The sequence below is a fragment of the Pyrgilauda ruficollis genome, unplaced genomic scaffold, assembly GCF_017590135.1.
Source record: "Pyrgilauda ruficollis isolate IOZ18807 unplaced genomic scaffold, ASM1759013v1 scaffold89, whole genome shotgun sequence".
In the NCBI taxonomy this organism is placed as follows: Eukaryota; Metazoa; Chordata; class Aves; order Passeriformes; family Passeridae; genus Pyrgilauda; species Pyrgilauda ruficollis.
Window position 1 is genome coordinate 440,919 of NW_024530932.1, and position 22,544 is coordinate 463,462.

The window sequence follows — 22,544 nt, forward strand, 5'->3', positions numbered from 1 at the left end:
TCTTGTAGGAAAGGAGCAGAGTTCTCTCCTTTTAGAGATTAATTGCACCAACACATTAAACATCTAACAAGTGTCACTAAGAGCATTAGCACTTAGGGAGGCCTGATTCAACAGCCAAAGACTCCATAAAAATCTGCTACTGCCTTCAACAAGCACCACAAGAAAATCAGAAAAACATCATGGCCCATTCTGATCAGTCACCACCATTTTACTAAGCCACTGTACAAAAAGCAAGTAAGCAACAGTGGATCTACCAAATGCCCTGACAAGATCTTTATATACTAATTAGTAAATTTCACCTGACTCCCTAGTCTCCAATGGCACATCCCAAAGATGTTTCTGAACATGGATATCATGGCTCTACTTCTAGGCTGTGATGAGCTTCATGATTTCAGTCCTATTGAAGCAGCTGAACATTCAAACACGTCTAAGTGCTTTAAAGAAACTGGAAAAGAGAAAACCAATGTGCAACAATCAAAATGCTTGCAACTGAAAGAGTACTAAGAGAGAAGGTATCTCCCGCCCCTTACGGAAGTTTCTCCTTTTTTTGTTAGCAGAACATCCATGTCCTAGCTATTCACTGTTTTTATCAGTGTTAGCAGTAAAATACCAGCTATTGTGTAAGTACACCCACCACCTTTTCCAGAAAACATCATCCCCAGTGGACGTGTGATTCTGCCACTTGGAAACTGGTAACTGGGGAGGGGAAAATCATGGTGTTTGCCAAGGCCTTTTTGCCCCTTCCTTTCTCCCTTAAAGCTCCCAAGAAGGACCCTCTGATTTCCCTCTGCCCACTTTCAACTCTGACCACCTAGGCATCCCACACTCCAGCTGTCACAGGAAACATCTTGAGCCCTGGAGCAGGATGAAGAAATCAGACTCTATAAACCACTTAAACTAAACACAGACTTTGCAAAGCTGTCATGTGCTTTTTGAAAACATAATCTAACCCAGCCAGCTAAAACTGCTCCTGTGGCTTCACTCACACCGCCTCTGTGGTTTGTCAGCAGTAAAATCAGAGGAAGGTGCACAGGGAGGAGTCCAGAGCTGTTGGATGGTTTCAAGAACACACCTTGGTGACTCTACTCTGGCATGGCCAGGCAGATGAGACACACAACACGTAGACAGCTGGAACCACCCTGCCTGACACCAGCTCTGCAATTTCACCTCCCTGCTCTTCGCAGAGTATCTCTGAGAAGGCAGTACCTGCTTGTTGCATCTTGTGCTCAGATTATGTGACACTACTGCACACAAGGGTGTGAGAAATGCTGTGCTCTGCACCTGCACAGCACCAGACTACAAGAGCAAACCTCATGGGGAGACCACATCCCCACCATGTGACAGCTATCCTCGCTACCTGCCTGCTGCTCTCACCTACATACGGCTGCACACCCTATGCTCAAACCTCTCTTAGCACAGGGCAAAAACTCTGAAGCATGAAGCAAGCTATGTTTACATCAAAATGCAACATCCTCTTACTTTCAACACCTTAAGTTTACTATATCCATCGAGAAGGCTGGGTTTTACAAGTGCAGTTTGCAAATCTTGAGGTTTTCCTTTCCTGAACTTGGTGAATGGTGCTATGCTTGCAGCAGAAAGCAGAGCAGTAGGAAGGAAAGCCTGATCAGAGAGACAAAACAGCAGCACTCAAGCTGATAAGACTGATAATTTGGAGGAGGAAATGTAAACAGAGAGTAGACTCACTGAACAAAAAGTAAGTGTGGGGGGAAGACAGCAAAGGACAGAGGACAAACAAAAGCAGGTGACACTCCCCCAGAACACGGTTGATCACAGCAGTGGCAACACGGTCCAGTCCATAGGCGAAGCCTGAGAAGTTCCAGGCAATAAAAGATCCTGCAGTCCCCTTTCATCCAAAGACACTAGTGATTCTTGATGGTTTACCTCCATGACACATGTGGTACTGCTCACTCATTTATGACTACTTACAGTCTAAAAATCTAAGAAAGGCTGCCTCAGTTATTAACACTGCCTTCACTTTTTAAGGCTGTTTCTGGTCCTGTCAAGGCAGGAATGCAAGAAGTGAGAGGCCACCGTGACATCCCAAGGTGTCACATCACGTATGCTTTGCCAGCTACTCCCCCTCACAGCTGTGAGCAGACACCTACCCTGAGAAAGAAAAGCCCTTCCTCAGGCACAGGCAGGAAGCCCTCCCCACTTTGGTGCCTTTTGTCTAGAGGACACAGCCTCTCTGAGGAGCTACAGATGCACACTGGCATGGGCACAGACAGCTGGAGCAGGCTCCTGGAAAGAGCTGCTCAGGGACAGAGGGTTCCAGTCTGGCAAGCATCAGCTGGCAGAGGGAAGAATCCACCTTCAGACCCTGGAGGTAAACTAGCAAGGATAGTTCTTTCAAAGAAATAAACCATCACAGGTTGCTACAGAAACACAGGAAAAACTTGTGTTCAGAAAACCCAGAGAGAGCCCGTTTTCCTCCTCAGGTTATGGCAGAGAGCTCAAAGGTGGTCATTCAGCCAGCCTTGCTGGGCACTGGCAGGCAGCACAGAAGCTGTGGCTGGTCCATGACTACTGAGAAACCCCCAAGGTCCACCACGTACACCCCAGCAAACCCCACAGCTCCAAGGCAGCAAGCCCAAGGTGGGCAGGATGCACTAAACCTTGGCATGGCATGAGGATGGACACCAGAAGTGTAAGGGGGAATTAGGGAAATGGGTACCTACACACCAGATTTGATGGGCTGGTACTACACACTGCAAAGCTGTGACATTTGAGAGTCTCACTTGTGGCAGGCCCAGGCTTTGATTAAGTAATATGATTTTCAAAAGCACTTGATTTGCTCCTCACTCTGTTCCCATTTATTTCAATCCTGCTCTGGTCTGCATGGGAGCAAGACAAAGCCACGTTTCTGAAAAGCCACACCTGCACAGTGCACACTCAGTAAAGCACCTCTGCCCTTGCCTTCAAGGACATTTCCATCAGCTTCACAAATCTTGCCTGAAAATATGTTACTGCAAACAAGCATGGTGACTGGAAAAAGGGAGGCAAAGAATGCAGTCCTATTAAACATTAGAAAAAAATTAATTATTAATTTTATCTACTGGGCATTCTGAGAAAAGATATGAGCATCTGTAGATTCCTTTTTGGTAAGTTTTTATAGGCAGGCAACTGTTTAAAAGGCAAGTCAGGTGTTGAACAGATTGAGCATGTCTTACCAGCTCTTTTCAGCTACCAAAATGACTTGATTTCTGGTAAGAAGTTTCACACAGATCTTTGACAAAAGGTATTATTTCCTTAAGGAAATAAGCTTAAGGAAGAATATTAGGCTGTCTGAAGAAAACTGAATCAAAATCAGCAGCCAACAAACTACTCAAACCTCTCCTAGAAGCTGTGACTCTCAGCCATACTCACTCACCTTAACAACGTCATCACTTTTGTCCAGCACAAACAACTATTTTGACTACAAAAAGGTTGGGGCATTCAGAAAACTTGCATCTATCACCTCCAGCTTCTTCCCTGCCCTCTCCTTTAAATCACCACACACAGCTACCCAACCCATTTTATCCTGAACACATCTTGCAGCTTTAGCATGTTTGCAGGAAAGGGGCCAGTCATTAGTGCCACGCACTGTGCCAAGGTTTCATGCTCCTTCCAAGCCACGCAGGCAGACAGCCTTTATTTCATTGTCAGGCTTTTATTTCAGCTGCACCCTCAGAAAGCCTCTGAAGAGTAAGCATGGTACAGGAGTGACAAGTAACAAATACCACAGAGATAAGTACAAGTTTAGGTTGCCAAATTGCACTACAAACCCCCAGTCAGAAGGCAAAAAGCTGGTCATTCCTACGGCCTTTTGAGGTAAAGAAGCATTAAAACTGTCTCTCATGTCCTCTGTAACAACAGACCATCCTGACTGTAAAAAAACTAGTATCTTGCTTCCCTGAGCTCATCCTTGTTTTTACCCTTGAGCAAAATGAAATCAAGAGAGGAATCTGGTGGTTCTAATAATACATGTGTATTTAGAGACAAGACTTCAGAGCTGCATCTGAGAACACCTTACAGCCATTTTAGGTGTTGAGTAGATTTCTTTGCTGTCAAGAAATCACATTTTTACTTGTTTAGGCCCTCCTAAAGAGCCTTCTCTCTCCTCAGTGTAGGTTCTCCTAGTCCTACAGTCTCAGAAAATACTGGAACAAGTCAGTTCACGTGATCAAGACCACACAAATTTTAAAACAACTCCCACTACAAATATCTGGCACATCTGAATCCCTCAGCCAGCCAATTCAACACAATGCAGGCATATTTAAGGTATCTCAGGGAAAGCCCTTCCTTTACTTCTCATTCAACCAAATACCAATTGTTTCTAAATTAAGTTAATTCTAAATTCTGACATCTAATTTTAAAATCATTCTGAAGCCCAAATGGCATCAATTCAGCTGAAATTGGCTCTCCATAAAGCAAATCCACTGCAGCCACTAGTGAAGGCACAGCAACCTGAAATAGCTCGCTCAGACCCTGTGATCGATCAAAGGAGCAAGAGGGATAAGTACAAACGAACATACCCGACTTCTGCAAGGGGTGACCAGTTTGATCACTTTTTTTTTGTTTACAAACAACATTTACAATGAGTGCTGAAACACAAACACACACAGCTCTTTGTCTGCAACCTGCTCACGACAAACACAAGCCCTGCCACCTCTCCTCCAGGGCAACCAGGACCTCGTGGCTGACTTCTCACCCACCGGGAAGAGGATGAAACAGGAAGATCCACACACACCGTCCTTCCAAGCAGGTGGCACATCTGAATTCTCAGCTGTTCCAGGGTTTATGATTAACAAGCATGCTGCCCTGACCTGAACACAGAGCTCCCTGCCACTGTAAGCCTGTGCTGAGGTTCAGGATGAGTGGACTAACATTTGAAAAGAAAGGCCACTCAGTTCAGAGAAATCCAGAAGATCTGGATTACCTAAGTTGGTTTGTCTGTTTGTTTTGGTGAACCTTATGATGATATCTCTATCAGCAGCTATGAGCAGATAAATTCCACAGTGCACAGAAAGACAGTGCTCTCCTGCAAATTTGCATCCAGACAGGGAATTTTGTTAAAAAATCATAGGTTTGTCTGCTGTATCTTACCAGACAAAAGGTTTGAGGCAAATTTGGCTTGAGACATTGCTCTGTAACTCTCTTGAGACACTAGTTACCAAAGCTCAGGTTTTCTCACTAGCAGAAGTCAAATGAAGTCCAAATGACTTGAACAGAACAAATCTCTAGAGCTGAAAACAAGTTTCACATCTCAGACTCAAGCAGGTTTTTAAAGCTTTAAAAACTACTAACAACCAGCTAGTTGTTTCACATTCCTCTATAATTCTACCCAGATCCCAAAGAGCCTTTATCTTAGGTACCTCAGTCTCTCTTTTGCTCTCCAGAATGCAGACTCAGATAAAATACTTATCTAAGAATCATCACAGGGAGCCAAGACATCATGGCAGACCTGAAGAAAATCAATCCAAGTGAAATTACAGGACTGAAAAAGGCAAAATTTAGATACACTTATGAAGAATAATTTTTTCTTTTCTAAAACTACTGCATGCAGTACAAAATTATTGTTTCCCATTAGAGACATACTGTGTGTTATCATCTGATAAATACAGGAGATCAATGCAAACTCAGAATAATTTTGCAAAACAGCAGGTTCAATATTTCACTACCAAGACTGCCAAGTTGCTTCTCCTAAGACATGGTCAGAGACTCTGGAGACTTCAAGGGCATACAACACAAGTGAAAATTAGGGCAGGTCAGACAGAAGCTTTATTAATCATGGCCATGGTGAGAGAACGCTGGAACAGCATTCCTCCCCCTCTGCACCTCTGCCAAGTGATTGCAGAGACACAAACTACAGAATGATTCTGGGAGGAAAAGGAAAAAAAAGAGGTGAGGAAAAATAATCATGTAAATATTAACAAAGCCAGATATCCATCCCTAAGAGGAGCGGACTCTTCAAGAACCTTGCTGATCACCACAATTCAAATTAAAAATGAATTGGTAAACAGCGTGACGATGTGAGAAAACAGCTTGTGGTGGAGCCATGGGAGTGCCACACCTGGTATCACCCTGGTGTTATCAAAAGGAGAGAAACACTTAGAAGCAGTTAGCATTTAGTCAAAAGGCATGTTATTTTAGTTAGGCTAAATTTCTTAGGCATCCTAAATATTAATTTTAGCACCTCAAGGTAAAATCCAGAGGAAAGGACAATTCCAGAAAATAAACCTCTACTGACTTATGCTCTTTCAGCGGCATGCACTCCCCCAGTAATTTCTGTTCCCTGTAGAGGAGAGGCATCACAATCACTTTGCCAGCTGCTATCCCCCTCTCCACATTACATCCACAAGGCCAGCAGATGTGACCATAAACACAGCTTTTAATTAACGTGTTTTCTTTCATTTCAAAAGGTGCCTTCTAAAGGGCTCCTCCAAGAGGAACTGCTGAAACAATTCTGCACCACCGTTTGACATTTTCATGAGCAGCATGAATGAGAAGCAAAATTGAATAGTGAGAAAAAAAAGGGAGTTTCCTCTCAGGGAAGACCTAGGCAGCAGGAAGGGGATTGCTCCACCCCTAGGAAGTCAATGCAGCCTTCACAAGGCTCAAAACTCCCTGCACATTTTTGGGTCTCCATGTTACTCTCAAATGCAAGCAAGGCACTCTGTAAAGCCCTGGTAAGCACTTCTGAAGTCCAGAGGAGGCTCCCAGGGGCTGCCTGAAAGGGACAATCAGTATTGTGTCATAGCCTCCCACATCAGGAGATGGAGCTCACTTCAAGCTGGGCAGAAGTCCCACTTCCAGCTGCCCTCACAGGCTTGACAGGACCAAGCCACAGGGAAGGAAAACCAAGAGACCTCAGCCCACACTGCCCTGTCCAGCAGAGTCTGGAGAGATACAGCTCCAGAACTCCCAGTTCCTGGCATTTCGCCCTTTCTTTACTGCAGATTCCTCCTGACAGTCTTCTCTATCATTTCCAATAGCTCAGGACCCTGTGTCCCACACATCTTCACCACCTATCAGTCATGGCTTCACTCACAGGCCCACAACAATGGAAAACAGAAAAGATCATCTTCAACAGGCCCTTCTACAAAGAAAGTATAAGGTTGTCTTTATCCTATGTAGAGGAAGTGGGGGTGAAAGAGGAAGGCTTGATTCTTCTTGTTCCCATTTGCAAATGAAAACTAAGAAATTCAGTTCCCAGTGCTACAAGACAAAGCACAGAGGAGCGTGTGATGGGGCTCTCCCCCAGTTTACTGTTACCATAAAGGCTGCTGTGACTGTTCACTGTAAGCTAAAAAGAACAGCTGTTCCTTGCTTTACAGCACGTCCCTCCCACCTGCCCCAGCCAGCAGAAATCCCGCTGGAGCCACAGCCAGTAATGCCCTGTTGAAACACCATTTCTCTGGGATGGCCACAGGCACCTCAGAGAGCAGCACTGCAGACCTTTTTCAGAAAAAAAAATAAACATGTAGGACAACTGGGACATGGCTTCACATCTTGGTGACAGACTCTAATTTAAGGGGTAGAAGAAGGGCACATGGGATCAAATACAAAGAACCTTTCATTTGTATTTCAGAAGCTCATACTGGCCCTCTTCTACTGACCTAGCTGAAAGCAGGATTACCTAGTTGAGAGAGGTCTACACTTCAGCATTCAGGATTCATGAAGTCCATTTCCAGCTCTGATCTACTTGCTGTGAATCCTCCCTTTCATCAGCAGTTTACGCTTGCTTAATTTTATGGGTAAAACAGCAGCATAACCCGAAGATGTTTCTCAGAGTATCTTTGCAGCACTCAAAACAGCACTGAATTTCTGGGGCCTCTGTGCTAGTCTTGAGCTAGCTGGGTGATTTGCAGGGTGAAATATTCTCAGCAGTTTGAGTTGAATATTCACTAGGCTTAGCTTTCTTTTACCAAGCATCTCATTTATTCCAGGGCCTAAATTTACAAGTCCTCAGAAGACGTGCACAAAGAAGACTTAAGCAGTCCTGCTATTCCCAATCTCTTTCAGTAATTGTCTAGAAACTACTTGTAGGAAAAGCAAGAGAGGGCAGATTCAAGGTGAACTCCTCTAATCCAGCACCCTGGTCATCCAGCATCCAACACCTGCCAACTCATTTTGAGAGAGACAGACAAAAGACACTGACAGAGGAAAGGAGCAATAGGGTCAGTCCGGTCAGATCTGCACATACTGCATGGGGAACTGAGGCTGTTTTGCATACACCCTCTCTCTCTATTATGCAATAATAGATGACACTAGAGAAGACCCAAGCCCTACAGAGAGCAGCCTGCAGTTTGAGGAATTTTTTGCTCTAATTACCCACAGCACAGGACTTTTATATTATGGAAACAGAAATACCTGTATCTTTACCACATGCCGAAACCAAGAAGTTAATGGAAGGTAAACTGGAAGGCCAACATTCAAAAGAGTCCAGAAGAAAGGCTTCAGGGTTTCTTCCAAGAACAACTTACAATTAAACTACTCCTTCACCCTGGGAAGGAGAGGCAGTAGCTGCCTCTGTTCAGCACTCATGAGTTCTGTCCATCAGAAGACAATGAAGAAGATGCAATGTGAGTCTGGGGAATACAACACTAAAGTGACCTTTCAGACTAAGAGAGAATAAAGGAGTGAAGGCACAAGTTGACAAGGGATTCTGAAAGGGGGAAACAAAATTTACAAACCCTCTTGGCCAAACACAAATTTGTTCTCTGCAATTCTACTCAACACAGATCCACTTGTACTCTTTGGTGTAAGTGAGAAAATTCCCAGCAGCAGCTGAGTAAGAGTGGGCATAATAATGCAGTGCAATTGGAAAGACAAAGCAGAAGACACTAGTGACTCACGGGCCTCTCTTCCTTTTTACAAAGAGACAACATAATGCCAGATAACAAAATCTGCCCTGAGACCATCTGTGCTCGCCTCTGTTTTGATGCATTTCCCAGGCAAAGTGAGCAGACCTGTCTCCTCATCCGTGTTGCTCAGCTTTAGCTCTCCAGAGCCAGCTAGTGTTATTCAGCATCACCACTGTGTTATGTGACATGATTATCAGCTCTGTTGGCTGCTCCAGCTCTACAGCAATTAGCACAAAGTAGCTTTCATAACGTTCTCAGCCCACCAGCCTCAAGACAGTTTGAAGTGCATATAAAAAGCAGACTTACCTGGCTTGCTTCCTTCACAGTCATGCCCCAGTTGACCTTTGGTGTTCAGGCCACAGGTATACACCTCCCCATCTTCCAGCAGGAACACAGAGTGGTTTCCTCCACATGCCACCTCCTTGACATTTCTATCGTGGATGAACCCATACACCTGTGGTTCAGGAATGATGACCTGGAGGTTGCTACCTATCCCAGGCTGTCCATAAGACGAGTAGCCCCAGCATAGCATCTTCTCTCTTTTCAGCAAGTCATGTATCCTTCCTGGGCAAGAGAGACAGGGAAATGAGTGTGAATGAAGCAAGTACACCACAAATGATCCTACAGAGATCCAGCTGTTCACAGCAGGAGGTGGAAGCAACCAGAAAAGGCATTTCCTGCATGACTGTCAGGTTTGTGAACTGTCAGTAAACCATTACACAAACAAAGAGTAATCAAGACAGCTCAGCTGTGGTACTGAATCAGCACCTTCATGCCTTGGCCATCTCCATCTGTGAGGAAGCAGAAACGTTCTGAAACCCAGGAGACCAAGCCCTTACACTGCAAAATTACTCTGCTTCAAAAACCAAACATCAAACAATGCCCCAAACCAACTGTAATGCTATTCAGACTAACAGGTCCAAATATGAACTTTTAGAGTGTCATATTTGAGGCTACTTCTAAGTAAATCTTTAAAAATTACCTCCAAGGTAGTTAGATTAGCCCTGAACAGAACGACACAGTTATTTGTGGTGTGCTGGCCAATGCAGAAACTTGTTATTTCTGATAAACACAGATTAAAGAGTACTTTGCTCAATTGAACACAGTCTTGCAACCCAAATTTGTGCATGCACACACACACACTGAACTTGAGCCACACACACACCCCTGAACTGCAGCAAGAATTACACAAGAAGAAGCAGCTCACGTGGAGCAGCACATTGACAGCTTGGCCCTGACAGCAATGGACAGGTCACGTTGCTGCAACTTGCCAGCAGTCAGGACTTGTCTCTGTGCAGTGCTCAGTGAAAGTCAGGGATTTCAGAATGGACTAACACAGGAAGGGGAAAAAATATAGCAATATAAAAGGTCCAAGGAATTACTTGGCTTGAACTTGATAAAGACAACAGGATGCTAATGCATAAAAGCAAGGGGAAGAAAACAGTATTCCATAAGAAGTGTGAAAGATTTTAGTACTACTCTTTTGTCACTCCTAATCTCAATAGGTTTAGGTTATTTTTTAAGCATGCTATACTAATAAGACATTGAGGACTCCTCTGATTGAACTAGAAGCTAGCTAAACTTTTTTTTTTTTTTTTTTTTTTTTTTTTTTTTTTTTTTTTTTTTTTTTTTTTGCAAAGGGAAGGAGAAAGGTTAGAAAATGAAAGATCTGAGACATCAAGTCTTAGGACACACCATGCCAAGTTTTAGCTATGGCAATTTGCAGCAGCAGCATTTACTAACACAGCACAAGACAGAAAAGCAAAGGGTAACCCCTGAAGTGCCAAAGATTCCTTCTCCCACTCTGAGCAGACAGGAAACACATGCATTTATTTGGTTTGTTTCCAAAGCCTGGTGCTAATTCAAGCTCCAGGTATTAGCAATAAAGCCTTTCCTAATCTAAGCCCTAAAACACGGCTGTTCATCTCTTAGCCTTCGCCTGTCAGCTGTGGTCACTTCCACTGAGGCACGACCGAGCTGGAAGGGAGAGGATTGGATTTTCCAGTTAGTATTTTATCAGTGGTGCAATTTGCTACCACAAACTGTTTACTAGGATCTCTTATTAGGTGCTTTAAAGTAACGCAGGACCCGGTTTATCTCTAGCCCTTCTTCCTTTGCAGCATAACTCAACTCATTCACACCCACATGTGCTTACCACTGGCCAGCTCCAAAGCACACAGAGGAAAAAGCAGGAGCCTTGAACAAGGCTCTGGCTGGTTAAAAAAGCAGGAGCATACAAGGTTCTACCTGGTTAAATCAGTCATGGTGTACACTCTGTGTTTGGTTGCCCTAAGCACAAAAGCCTGATGGAAGACACCCTCTATGCTGGCTCCGCTAAGAATAGGAATGCCGTGGGACACAAGAAAATTGAAGTGTGTGCATGTGCTTTAAATGCGCATTAAACAGCTACATTTAGAGCGAACTTCATGTTCTATCACACCACCAAAAAAACCCAAGCTAAAAATGCATGAGCAACACCCTAAAGGTGGCAGGGAATCATTTCAAAACTGGCATTGGAACGGCAGAAATCTGGGACTGCCATTTCTGTCAGCCTGGGGAACTGTGCATTACAAAGACACAAGCAGCACTCCTGAAGGTCCAAGGATCACGTTCCCTGCTAGGATAAATAGATACTGCCTCTAAGGTGAAAAGGTTTCACCAATATACCACTTGAACTACAATGACATTGTACCACATGAGCTAAATATTAATTTGGGATACCTTCTAAAAGGGTACCTTGACAGTCTGCTCCCTATAGGCTACAGTCATCTTCCCTAGCGCTAGTTTCTTTTAAAAATGCTAAAAATACATTAATTACTTTCCTTGTGTTCATATTCCACACAAGAATTTGCTGCTAATGGGCAAGGGAGTATGATGTGATTGGTAAGAGATGGGTTTTTCCTCCAGCTAAGACACTACTACTGAAACAGGAGGATTTCAAACTCCCAGTAATCCATACAAACAGAAGGTGATATTTCAGAGTTCAACCCTCCATTCATGCTACAGTCATGAATTTCTGAAGATTTTCTGAAGCTCCTCATATTTAACTATCCCTATACCTGACACAGAAAATCTAGTTTTCACTAGTTTTGTCTAAAATCATCTCCATGGACTATGCCATCTCTATCCATCCCCATTTTCCAACATTTTGCCAATAAATGTCTGTGCAACTCAGTTTCACAGAAAGAGACCAACACTTTCCAGTGGAGAGCAGAGCAAAAAACACAGCCACTCACAATCTGAGTGTACAGGCACAGCTAAATATTTCAAATAGCCTGGTGAATTTACTTATACTGAAGACATTTTTAAAACCACTACTTAAGACTGTTGTTGTCTCCCCTTAAAAAAAAAAACCAAAAAAAAAACAAAAACAAAAAAAAAACAACCAACCAACCAAAAAAAAACCCAAAAAATCCCAAAAAAAACCCACAAAAACCAAAAAAACACCACACCACCAAAAACAACAAAAAAAACCTGAAGGTCTTAATACATTGTATGTTCAAGTAGGACCTGTGTCCTGAAACATAAGGAGACCTTAAATAACAATTTCACACTGTTTCCAATCCGGTTAAGGCAGTTACTCTTCTCTGACAGTAGCAAGAGGAAGTCCATGTGCCACTGCAAGCTACCTCTACAAACTGCATACCTTCCTCATACTAAAACAATGACATAAGAAGTTTCTAGTGTAGGCAAGCACTAACAGACATGTGCCTGCACATACACATGTATACATTAAATATATGATTTATATTCACTTATCTGAAACTTTATGTAAGTGATAATATTCCTAGTCCAATACACCTTAAAAAAGCTGAAATTTTATCTTCAGAGAGCAAACCCTTAGGAAAGAGGTTTTTCTTAAATGCATCAGTTAGGGATTAAAGTTCAGAGTTCCTTTTAAAAATTGGATTGCAAAAAGCACAAGAAATGCAGTACCCAACCACATAACCTATTCCTGTTCTTCAGAAATCCCAATACAGCCAGCTTGGTATTCATGTTTCAGAGATACGAACAGATGCAATGCAGTAAAGCCAGGCATTTACAGAGATTCCCCACATACAAAAAAGAGAGGGGAAGATACAACACCACATCCTCAGACCCTGACATTCCAGGAATAATTCATCATCAAAACAGCAAAGAACATACATAGCACAGCCAGAGCTAGGAAAACCTCACACTGTGAGGAATATTTTGAGGAAATCTATTGTGGGTGGAAGACTCACCCTCTGCTATAATAAGGTTCTGCTGACATACTAAGTATATATGCTTTGGTGAAAAAACAGCCCCCGTGGTTTGGTAAAATAATAATGCTGCATGTATAATCATGACACGATGTATTTTGTCTTTTTTCTTTTTCTTTTCAAAAGCTCTCATTTCATGCAGAGTCTCTCCTCAAAATCACACAGACATATTCTAAAGCTATTTCCACTGTGCGCCCTTTCTGGGAAAGTCACCTAAGTCAATATCACGATCGCAACAAACAACACTCAAGGCTCAATGCTGTCTAAACAAAGAGATCTGCCAACTGGCAGGGCATAAATAAACAAATTTTTCCTTCCCTCTTGTTTGTGAGATTTCAGATAACGAGTGTGTTTCTTCTACCAGCATTGCTCCACAATGACGGAATTTACTGCCTCTTTCTGCCACCAAGCCTCCAAGCCCACTTTCTTCTTCTTTTCCCTCCGTTTCAGTCCAACTCAATGTCCAATGTAAAGCAGGTTACAGAGCAAGAGAATACAAGGTGTACCAGCAAATGAGTTAAAGCACGAGCAGAGTATTTCCACTGCACAGCCGCATGTCCTCAGATGGAGATACCCCCACAGAAAACATATAAAATAGATACCTAAAATCAAATGTAACAACCCCCCCACCATCACCTCCATTTTGCAATCCCAGTAAAAACACCGCTCGCTCCCTGCCATCACCCCGGACACCCCGGGCTTCTTGCGGCTGCTTCCCACGCCCCGACCGGCGCTTCCCGGCGGGCACCCACCGACCCCGGAGCGGCAGCGGCCCCGCGCCCAGCCCGCAGCCGGGTGATGCTGCAGCAGCAGCTCCCGCCGCAGCCCCGCGGCCGCCCCGGGCTGGGGACGCGCGTCCTGCGCCGGGGGCTCCGCCACGCCCGAGCCCCGGCTCCCCCAAGGATGGCCTCGGCAGCGGGACCGGCAGCAGCCGCACCGCGGGGCCGAGCCGTCCTTCTCCGGCACTCACCGCCAGCCCCGCCGCTGCCGCCGCGGCGACGAGGAAGTCCCGGCCCCGCCGCCGCCGGGAGTGACGCGCGGCGCGGCCAATGCGCAGGGCGGGCCCGGCCCCGGCGGGCGCGGGGAGGGCCGGGAATCTCCTTTCCCCGGAGCTCGGGCACGGCTCCGCGCTGCTGGGGGCGCTCCGGACTCCTGGCAGGGGCCTGGCCTTCCCAGCGCTGCTGGAATGCCGGGGCGCGGGAGGAGCGCTGGGGACAGCCCCCCACCGCCCGCCTTGCAGATGGCTAGCCGCTCTAAACGCAGCAGAAACCCACGGCCGAAGTTAAGCCCATTCCAGAATTTAAGCTGTTCTAAATGAAGGTCTCCAGGGAAAGGCAGCTTTCCAGTGTTTGGAAATGCGTTAAGCGCGAAATGTCACTTACTAATAACAGTAAGTGTTATTAAGAGTAAGAGTAGTCAGTTTCTTTCCCCCGTGCCTGTTTCTTCTTCCTTTTATGTGGCCTCTGGTCACCTGGCAGGCTCATTTGTTTAGGAGCTCAAATTTTATAGAAAGTTTCAACCTCAGAAAAGGTTTGTTGTCAAAATCTCCGTTGAGCGAGAGGGGGAGGGGAAAAAAAAAAAAAGAGGCCAATGAGCAAGCAATTATGTAACTCCCAAGTACTGATTTTCTGGTTTCAGTGCCATCTATTAGGAAAAAGACTGTGCTCCACAAGAATAGCGCACAAGCTGGATCCCATTCAGACCACCAAAATGAGAGTCAATGTTTGGAGCAAACCTCAGACAGATGTTTGCAAGGGCTCAGTAAGCGGGGAAGCAGTCCCTAAGGTGTGTCCAGTGCCCACAAGTATTCGCGGCCCTTACGCTGCATCTCTGGCAGTTTGCAGAGTTTGTGCAGTTAGCAGAAAATATGTCACAGATCAGGTGAAAAATCACCTCTATTTGCATGGATCATGTGTGTTTAGGATAAATAGCTACTCCAATATAAAATTACACCTGTCATGTAACTTTGGCTTAAGCAGTGTTACAAGCCGCTTCTAGAATAACTGAAAGCATACATAGAGGAAAACATACTTTTCTGTGTTTGTGTTTGTTTCTGTTTTGTTTATTTCATCGTCTGGAGACCTTTGCAAAATAGATCATTTCCCTTTACACTCAGTTTCCTCTGTTTCTGATTGCATAGTCAAGGAGGGGAAGGTACACACACACAGACAGAAAAAAAAAAAAAAAAGAAGAAGAAAATGATGGAGCAAAGCCTGGAATTTGCGTGAGGGGCCAGGAGTCTCTTGTTGAAACCAATTTTTAACTGGTTACATTTCAGCTTCCTGTAGAACTTTCAAGGCTGCTCTTGCGCTTGTCTACAGGTGATTCTCAGTTCAGATGAGTGGCCTAAAAAAATCCTGCTGCAGGTTCAATATACTTTTGCTGCCTGTGTGAAGCCTTTTGAACTCACAGCTGAATGTGATGCTCATCTTATATTCTCCTGCATATTTTATAACAGGCACTGCTTGAGAAAATGTAGGCACAATCCAGTGTCCAAATTAATTTCAGAAAATCAGAGAGGAGTGCACTACTCTGAAAGTCTTTATGTAATGTGTATATATATACACACACACACATATATATATATATATAAGCAGAGATTTTTTGAGGACAACTTAAAAATAGCCTTGAAAGTGACTCTGGGCTTTAATCTCCCATGTGACGTTGCATCATACATGATGAGAAGGAAATACCTCCAGGCTCTAAATAAACCTATTATCATTTAATCTCTAATGGGTTATTTTGAATTCCAAAGAGAATATATCTTTTGTGCACTTACACAGCACAGAAGATCACTCTGGATTTCTAAGTCTTACCAGAGGCTTAGAAAACCATAAAAAGGGAAAGAAGAGCTAGGAGCAAGCTGATGAAGAACAGCAGGCTAAGTTGCCAAAACAGAAATCTGTGCTGGCGTGGCAGCATCAGCTGGACATGAGATGTGGGCAACACCTTGGGTTTCTGCCAGTTCCCTCTTTCCACAAAAATACACCAGAGTGCTGCCTTTCTTAGAGGATGTAAGCATCCTGTGATGTCCTGTTTGTTCCAGAGGAGTGAGGGGTAGGCCATGTCCCCTTGCTCCCCTGTGCTGGGACCTGCCATCCTCTGAAGTCCTATTTCCCCTCTTCCCATCAACACTCCCATGCCATCTGCTTTCCTGTACTGCCCTGGTGCTTGTGGTGAGTGCTTGAATTTTAATTTTTTTTTTTTTTTTTTTTTTACTAATTACTATACTGTAACTTAAAAGGAAACTTGCCTTTTTTTTTTTTTTTTCCAAGGAGGTAACAATGTCATTCTGCATCACACAGGAAAGACTGACTTGTTCAGCATATGCAGTGCATCTCTTTGAAACATGCTTACATCAGCCTTTGACTCCACTTGTGAAAGGCCCCCCCATTCCAAGGAGGACAGAGAACACAGACACACTGCCTGCTACGCTCATCTACATAGGCAGATGCATAAGGAAGGAAGAACACAGCTACAGGGGTGAAAATTTAATCCATCATCATTTAATTTAAGACAGTGGAAGTCTTCTTTACATATGGATGTTCCCTGACACATTTAATGCACCACACAGAAGACTACTGAAAAATAATGGCTGTTGTTTCTCTCCCTCTCTCCACACAGCAAAATACACAGTAAACACACATCCTGCCTGACATGGTTAATATCCTGCCAGTGCTCTGCACTGTTTTGACAATGAGATTCCTGAAGCCCTGCCAGCCTCATGTACACAGGGCTCTGTAGACAGTGATGTTCTGCAAGCCTAAGATTTTATGACTTAATTGTGAAACATCTCCTTAGAAGATATAAAGAAACATGACAAATATCACAATTATCACACTAAATAATAAAAAAATTGTATTATTATAATTAATTAATACAGCTTTTGAAAAAGTCTAGGAATTATCAAATCCTCCTACGAATTTCTCTCAGATAAATCATAGACCATATCCAGGTGAGCACAGACTGCTCCTTCATTTCACAATCTCATTAAATGTGTTAGTTGCTCCCAAGAGAACCCTTAAGTAACACAGATGAAAACCTTACCCCAGCTTTGTTTTGCAAGGGTGACTGCTTAGCACATCCTGGTGGTTGCTAATGCATAAATGTACAAATCACAGAATCCCTGCTGCTGGGAGCTCACTGTCCTAACACAACCAGAGCAGTGCAGACCCTGCTTGCACATATATGTAAATATGCTTGGCTATCAGCTTGCTACTCTGAAGTGTGCCAAACAGGATCAATCTTTCCTAACTTTACAATCTAACTATGAAATATCCGGTCAAAGCTCAATTTTATAAGCAATGTAAAATCTCAGCAAATACACACACTCAGGTGTTTATGAAGTGCAGTAGAAATAAGGCAGGGTAGAAACCAGTGAATTTGAGTTATTAAGAGAAAATATGACAAATGAACAAAGACTCATATTCTTATTTTTGCTTTTAAGTGCTTCTATCCCAGAGTTAGTCAAGGCCAAAACCTTCACTATGCTCTATGGCATAAAGCAACTTCTTTTTGAGTATTTTTTTACTGCTATATCTGGGGAGGAACAAAATCAGGCGGCAAGTACTGGCAAAGGGAGAGCTCTCATCTGGATTTTCTACTTGAGGATCTGCAATGTGAAATCTAAAAGGTACCAATCCATAGCCAGAGCTGCGATCGGATCCTGACAAAAAAACTGAAGGAATGAAAAAAAAGAAAAACAGTAAGTTAGCAAATTGAAAAAAAAAGTAAAATAATGTTAGCTGAAAATCATTAAAATAATTAATGTTAATGAAAATGTTAATCTTAATTAAATGAACGGAAATTAGTGTAAACAAACAGATATTTTCCTAAGCTAATTTGTTGAATTTGCACCTGAATATAAATTAAAGTCTCTTACCGACTCACAGTAGTTACAAGCCCTCTTCTACTTCATATTGTAGACTGTGTGGATGAGAAAGGCCAGGATAGGTCTGACCTTCTGCCTTTAAAAAGGATGACCTAGCTTCTGCAACCCTTTGAAAAAAGGTATACTGCTTACATCAACACAGTGTACTCTCACATACTGCAGCCTCTGACCAACAACACAACCACAAAATTAAGGGATAAAGTAACTGCAAGCTTCAGGGTGCACTCAGGCAAACCTCAGGGGATGTGAGGAGGGTCAGAGCTGTCCCTATGCAACTCCTTGTGTTATTTTTTTGTGGTTTTCCCTAGAAAATGTAGCAGCGGCAGCAGCAGGGGTGAACACATTGAAAAGCTACAGTTTGGAACTATAGTACAGTATAGTATATAGTATGTGTGTTGTGGGGGAAAGAAAAGGGCTATGCAAAGTTTTAAATGCCTGATAAATTACCAAGAAACAGTTTCTTTTTTTCTTCTGGTAGCTTGTGAAACACAGTCCAAAAATTCCTGATGGTTTGATCTGACTTCTCATAGTGTACGTATATCACATTCTGTCAAAGAGACAAAAATAAAACAGGCCAGTTAATCCTCAATATTTCCATTTATATTTAAAGCAACATTTTATCTGATACATTTTATAATCCTGTTCACAGATATTCAAATCCCCTTAACCTCTGGAATCTGCTTGTTCATTTGTTTTTCAAAGATTCATATGACAATCCCTGAGTTATGGCTTGATACCTATTCCCTTTATTCTTGTGGCTGATGTAGATTAGAGACAAAACATCGACACAAATCAAAAAAAGAGAAAGCTCTTGGAGCTTCTGTCCATCTGTTATGCACTCAGTGAAAGAACAGGTCAGAAGTAGTTTATGCTTAGCAGACAGAACAGAAGGACACTGTGCTTGTATACAATACCTTTTCCAGCAGATACCAGTCAAATGTTGTGCGTCCTTGTAGAAGATCCTGCAGCTCTTCAGGGAAAAACATCTTCCAATTTCTAGCTGGGCAGCCTCTTAAGAAGCCTTGCATAAAGTCCTCAAATGGCTTCTGTACTGATTTATTGAACATATAATTCACGTACAAATCAACATATTCTTTCCTGCAACAGATACCAAACGAGCATTGGTGGTGCTTTTCTAAAAGGAGAATTATAGAGAACTTTATTCCTTTACTCCATATGACCTGCTGTGGGGTACAGACTCTGTCTTCACTGAGACCACTTGTCACTGGCAATTATTCACTGAATAAGCTGGGAGCATCTTCACAAATAAAAGAGAATGCTGGCCAGAATGGATTAATTTTAGTAACACTCCTTGTATGTCATGTGAATGCTCCAATGAAATCCTGTCAGACACCTGATTATTATAAAAGATGGAACCTAGCAGACCTAACTCCCATTGAATGCCCAAGAATTTCCCTGAAATCGAAATAAATATTTGCACAGCTGCTAATCAATAGTTTCGCTCTTCTCTCTACTTCAGATGGGGATTTGTGTAGTGACATCATACTGTACAATCAACTCAATGTAAATGCTCTACTTCAAGCTTCTTAAACAGCCCTTTCATGGATCCTCATGGGTCCTCAGGTCATCTGCATAATTCAGGACACAAAATTTCTCTCTGTCCTCTGAGCAGAGATTAATATTGACACAAAGCCTTATTGATAGATTGCTCCTTCTCCTTTATGTACAAGATACATTCCATATACGTAACTAAGCAGGAAATATTTTGCTCTTAAAAAACCCTTACAGAGGTGTACCTGTAGTTGGGTTTCCCAGAAAAATCACCTGGTTTTGCCTGAAAATACTGTCCAAGGTTATATTTTACATTTGTTAGGATTTTTCCTGTTAATGCCAAGCATCTGTATATGCAGATACCAGGATATCCAAGGATCCCCATGTTATCCACTGCTTGCACAAACTGCTGGTGTTTAGCTTGTGTGCAGCCAGTACAGCAGAACTGAAAGTGTGCAACCTATTGGACCAAGACCAATGGCACAATACAGAAGTCAATATTTTCTAACAGTATATGGGGATGGGTACAGACATGTTATTTCATACATTTGTAACAAGACAACAGGATTAAGAAATATAAAAATAAAACTGACCTGTTATCCTTAGTGACAGGAATGTTAGCACCATTTTCTTTAAGTTCAACAACATCCATGGAATCTCCTTCCATTTTCTATGCAAATAAATTAAAACATTGGCTGCTATATCTATATGTGACAGATATATACGTGCTGCTACATCTCTCATTCCTCCTGAAGGGTGTGACATGGCACTCTCACTAGTCTGAGTTTACAGACAAGTTGTGTCATTTGCAGTGGGACACTGTCTTGCCCGAGTACCTTTGTGGGATGTCTTACCGTGAAGTTCAAGTCCAAGATATCACTTTCTTCATTCAAAATTATCCGAAAACTCCTGTCCAAACACAAAAGGTATTGAAGAGAGAAGAAATGTGACCATTCAGTGCACTTGCAAATTCTGCTAAAAAACATCCTTTGACAAGCAGTATTTAAATGCATACACGTACACAACACATACATTCACACAGAAACATGATATATGGCCCTGAAATTTCATCATGCTGCTGACATAAGCTGAGCACAAATGCCTCCAGTAAAAAAAGTTTCCAGGCAAGTCCATCCCCATGCCCTGTGTGGACAGCTTTACACCAAGTTCAGTGACAAATGAGTTGGGACCACAGTCTTGCTTCCAGACATTATCTAGTGAGGAATAAAGTGTGGAACAGAAGGATGATCTGGGAGAATTGTTTTGGGGTGCAGCACCTTTCCAAGTATTGCAGGCAACCTTGTGCTCCAATTCACTGAGACACCTGAGGAATTTAGCACCTCAACACAGTCACTGGCTCATGGGATGGGGTTCTCATTTTGGTTGTTTACATCACCTGCCTGGAAGACTGGGCTTCAGGGGCCTAAAAGCATTATGCTGGTGGCAGCAGCACCTCTCCCTCTTATGTCTGCCTGATATCTCCTCTCCCAGTGCATGGAAACTCTGCACAAGGGTTCTAAGAATTGGCAGCATTTTGTAATACTGTACTTGTGCAAGGCAATATTGTGGAAATTGATAATTAGTAAATCAGAAAAAAAACCCCCAGCGTTAATAATTGAGTCACTAGTTCTTTCAAGTCAAAACTACAGCCCAAAGTGTTTTGAACACTTATATATTCACAGTGTGGACTTAAGCTGTGGTGGAGCAGAGATCTGACACCCTCTAAGTCATGAGGCTTGGCACTTTGTTTTGGCAACGCTAGCCTCTCAGAGCAACATCCATGCCCTGGACAAGGATGTCCTTGGAAATCTGTGGCTTCTAGCAGCTTCACAAAGGCGAATGTAGATGCCATGGGTGCCCCAAATTCAGCCTCTGGGATCTCCCAGTGCATGGTCAAGGCAAGGGACCCAGCTGAAGCTTGGGCCATGCCTGGCTCATACCGGCCCACAGTTGGCAGCAGATCCTCAAGGTCCTCTAGGGTGGGGGCCACGTCCAGCAGCTTTTTGTAGAGAGCCCTGGGGAAGGGGAAGGGCATCGTGCGCTGGTTAAACAGGGCCATTCCACATAGTGTCCCGATCAAGAGGAAGATGTCCTCATCCTCACAGCTTGGGGCCTGGTTAGGAACAAGCACACCTGGTTAGGAACAAGCCACGAGTGCCTTTTCCCATGGGTGGGGCCCCCATCCACCCCCACCCACCCCTACAGGGCTGCCTTACCTGTCTGGGGAACCACACGAGGCCGGAGGGGGAGTGGCAGAAGATGTTGGTGCTGGGCTGGCAGAGGGTCCTGGCCGCAATGCTGAAGAGCTCCTGGGACACTGCACCTTGGTCCACCCCCAGCTCATCCACAAAAGACACCTGCAAGGTCAGAGACAGCCGTATATAGAGACATCCATGTTGCTCACAAAATCAGATTCCTTACCTGGTGTGCAAAAAGCCAATAATTACACACTCAAGAGAGAGATGCTGATTATTTATCTCGCGGTTGTGCCAACCGGTGTACTTGGTGGTAATCCACAAATCAAACCCCACCAGACTTTTGGAGCCATTATTTGTACACAGAAATTCAGAGTTAGTAACTGTCCGAGTCTGTTGTGCTTGGTTATTAATTTCCAAACAAGTTACACAACCCCAGCTGACTTCCACACACCCTCAGGGGAAGGGTCTTCACCTGGGCAGGGCTCCCTTTGCCCTGTGGGCATGATTTTAACTATTATAATGAACACAGTTCAGCTACAGCCTACGTGGACCTTGATTATTTTGCCAAGTTAGCAATGTATACACAGACATACATCAACGTCCTGATTTACTGCATCCTTAAGGCTTTTCATTCCCGGATGTCCTTGGCTAGGGAACGCTGGCTGTTCCACTGACTAGGTCTCCTTTCTTCCTTATAAAGCTTGAAAGTGTACAAAGATCTTACACCGAAAACCATCTTGACTTAAGACAACCTTGATCTGTTTTACATCGCGGAGCGCCCTCGGAGCCCGGCGGCGCGCTGAGGCGGAGCGGGGCGGGGCCGTGGGCGGCGGAA

At 43.6% G+C, this 22,544-nt stretch overlaps 2 protein-coding genes across 11 annotated transcripts in view; both read right to left on the reverse strand.

Moving 5' to 3' along the window:
• Window positions 1-14,160, reverse strand: part of LOC121364738 (probable E3 ubiquitin-protein ligase HERC3) — a 43,441-nt gene extending 29,281 nt beyond the window's left edge. For 2 of the 4 annotated variants that reach the window (XR_005956898.1, XM_041488227.1), the window contains exons 1-2: window positions 13,861-14,060; window positions 9,174-9,431 (exon numbers count right to left, since the gene is read on the reverse strand). Coding sequence is in view for 3 of the 4 variants with exons in the window: in XM_041488227.1 (XP_041344161.1) it covers window positions 9,174-9,399 (226 nt within the window). In the remaining variant the exon portion in view is untranslated. The other 2 variants (XM_041488228.1, XM_041488229.1) reach the window with 2 other exon arrangements.
• A 2,432-nt stretch (window positions 14,161-16,592) lies between these two features.
• LOC121364733 (probable E3 ubiquitin-protein ligase HERC4) overlaps window positions 16,593-22,544 on the reverse strand; it is a 35,227-nt gene continuing 29,275 nt past the window's right edge. For 6 of the 7 annotated variants that reach the window (XM_041488218.1, XM_041488216.1, XM_041488217.1 and 3 more), the window contains 7 exons: window positions 21,728-21,868; window positions 21,452-21,624; window positions 20,366-20,420; window positions 20,105-20,181; window positions 18,914-19,097; window positions 18,447-18,546; window positions 16,593-17,786 (listed from right to left, as the gene is read on the reverse strand). In XM_041488218.1, the coding sequence (XP_041344152.1) occupies window positions 17,572-17,786; window positions 18,447-18,546; window positions 18,914-19,097; window positions 20,105-20,181; window positions 20,366-20,420; window positions 21,452-21,624; window positions 21,728-21,868 (945 nt within the window). In that variant the 3' untranslated portion in view covers window positions 16,593-17,571. Of the gene's footprint in view, window positions 17,787-18,446; window positions 18,547-18,913; window positions 19,098-20,104; window positions 20,182-20,365; window positions 20,421-21,451; window positions 21,625-21,727; window positions 21,869-22,544 lie in introns of those variants that run through there. The other variant, XM_041488220.1, reaches the window with a different exon arrangement.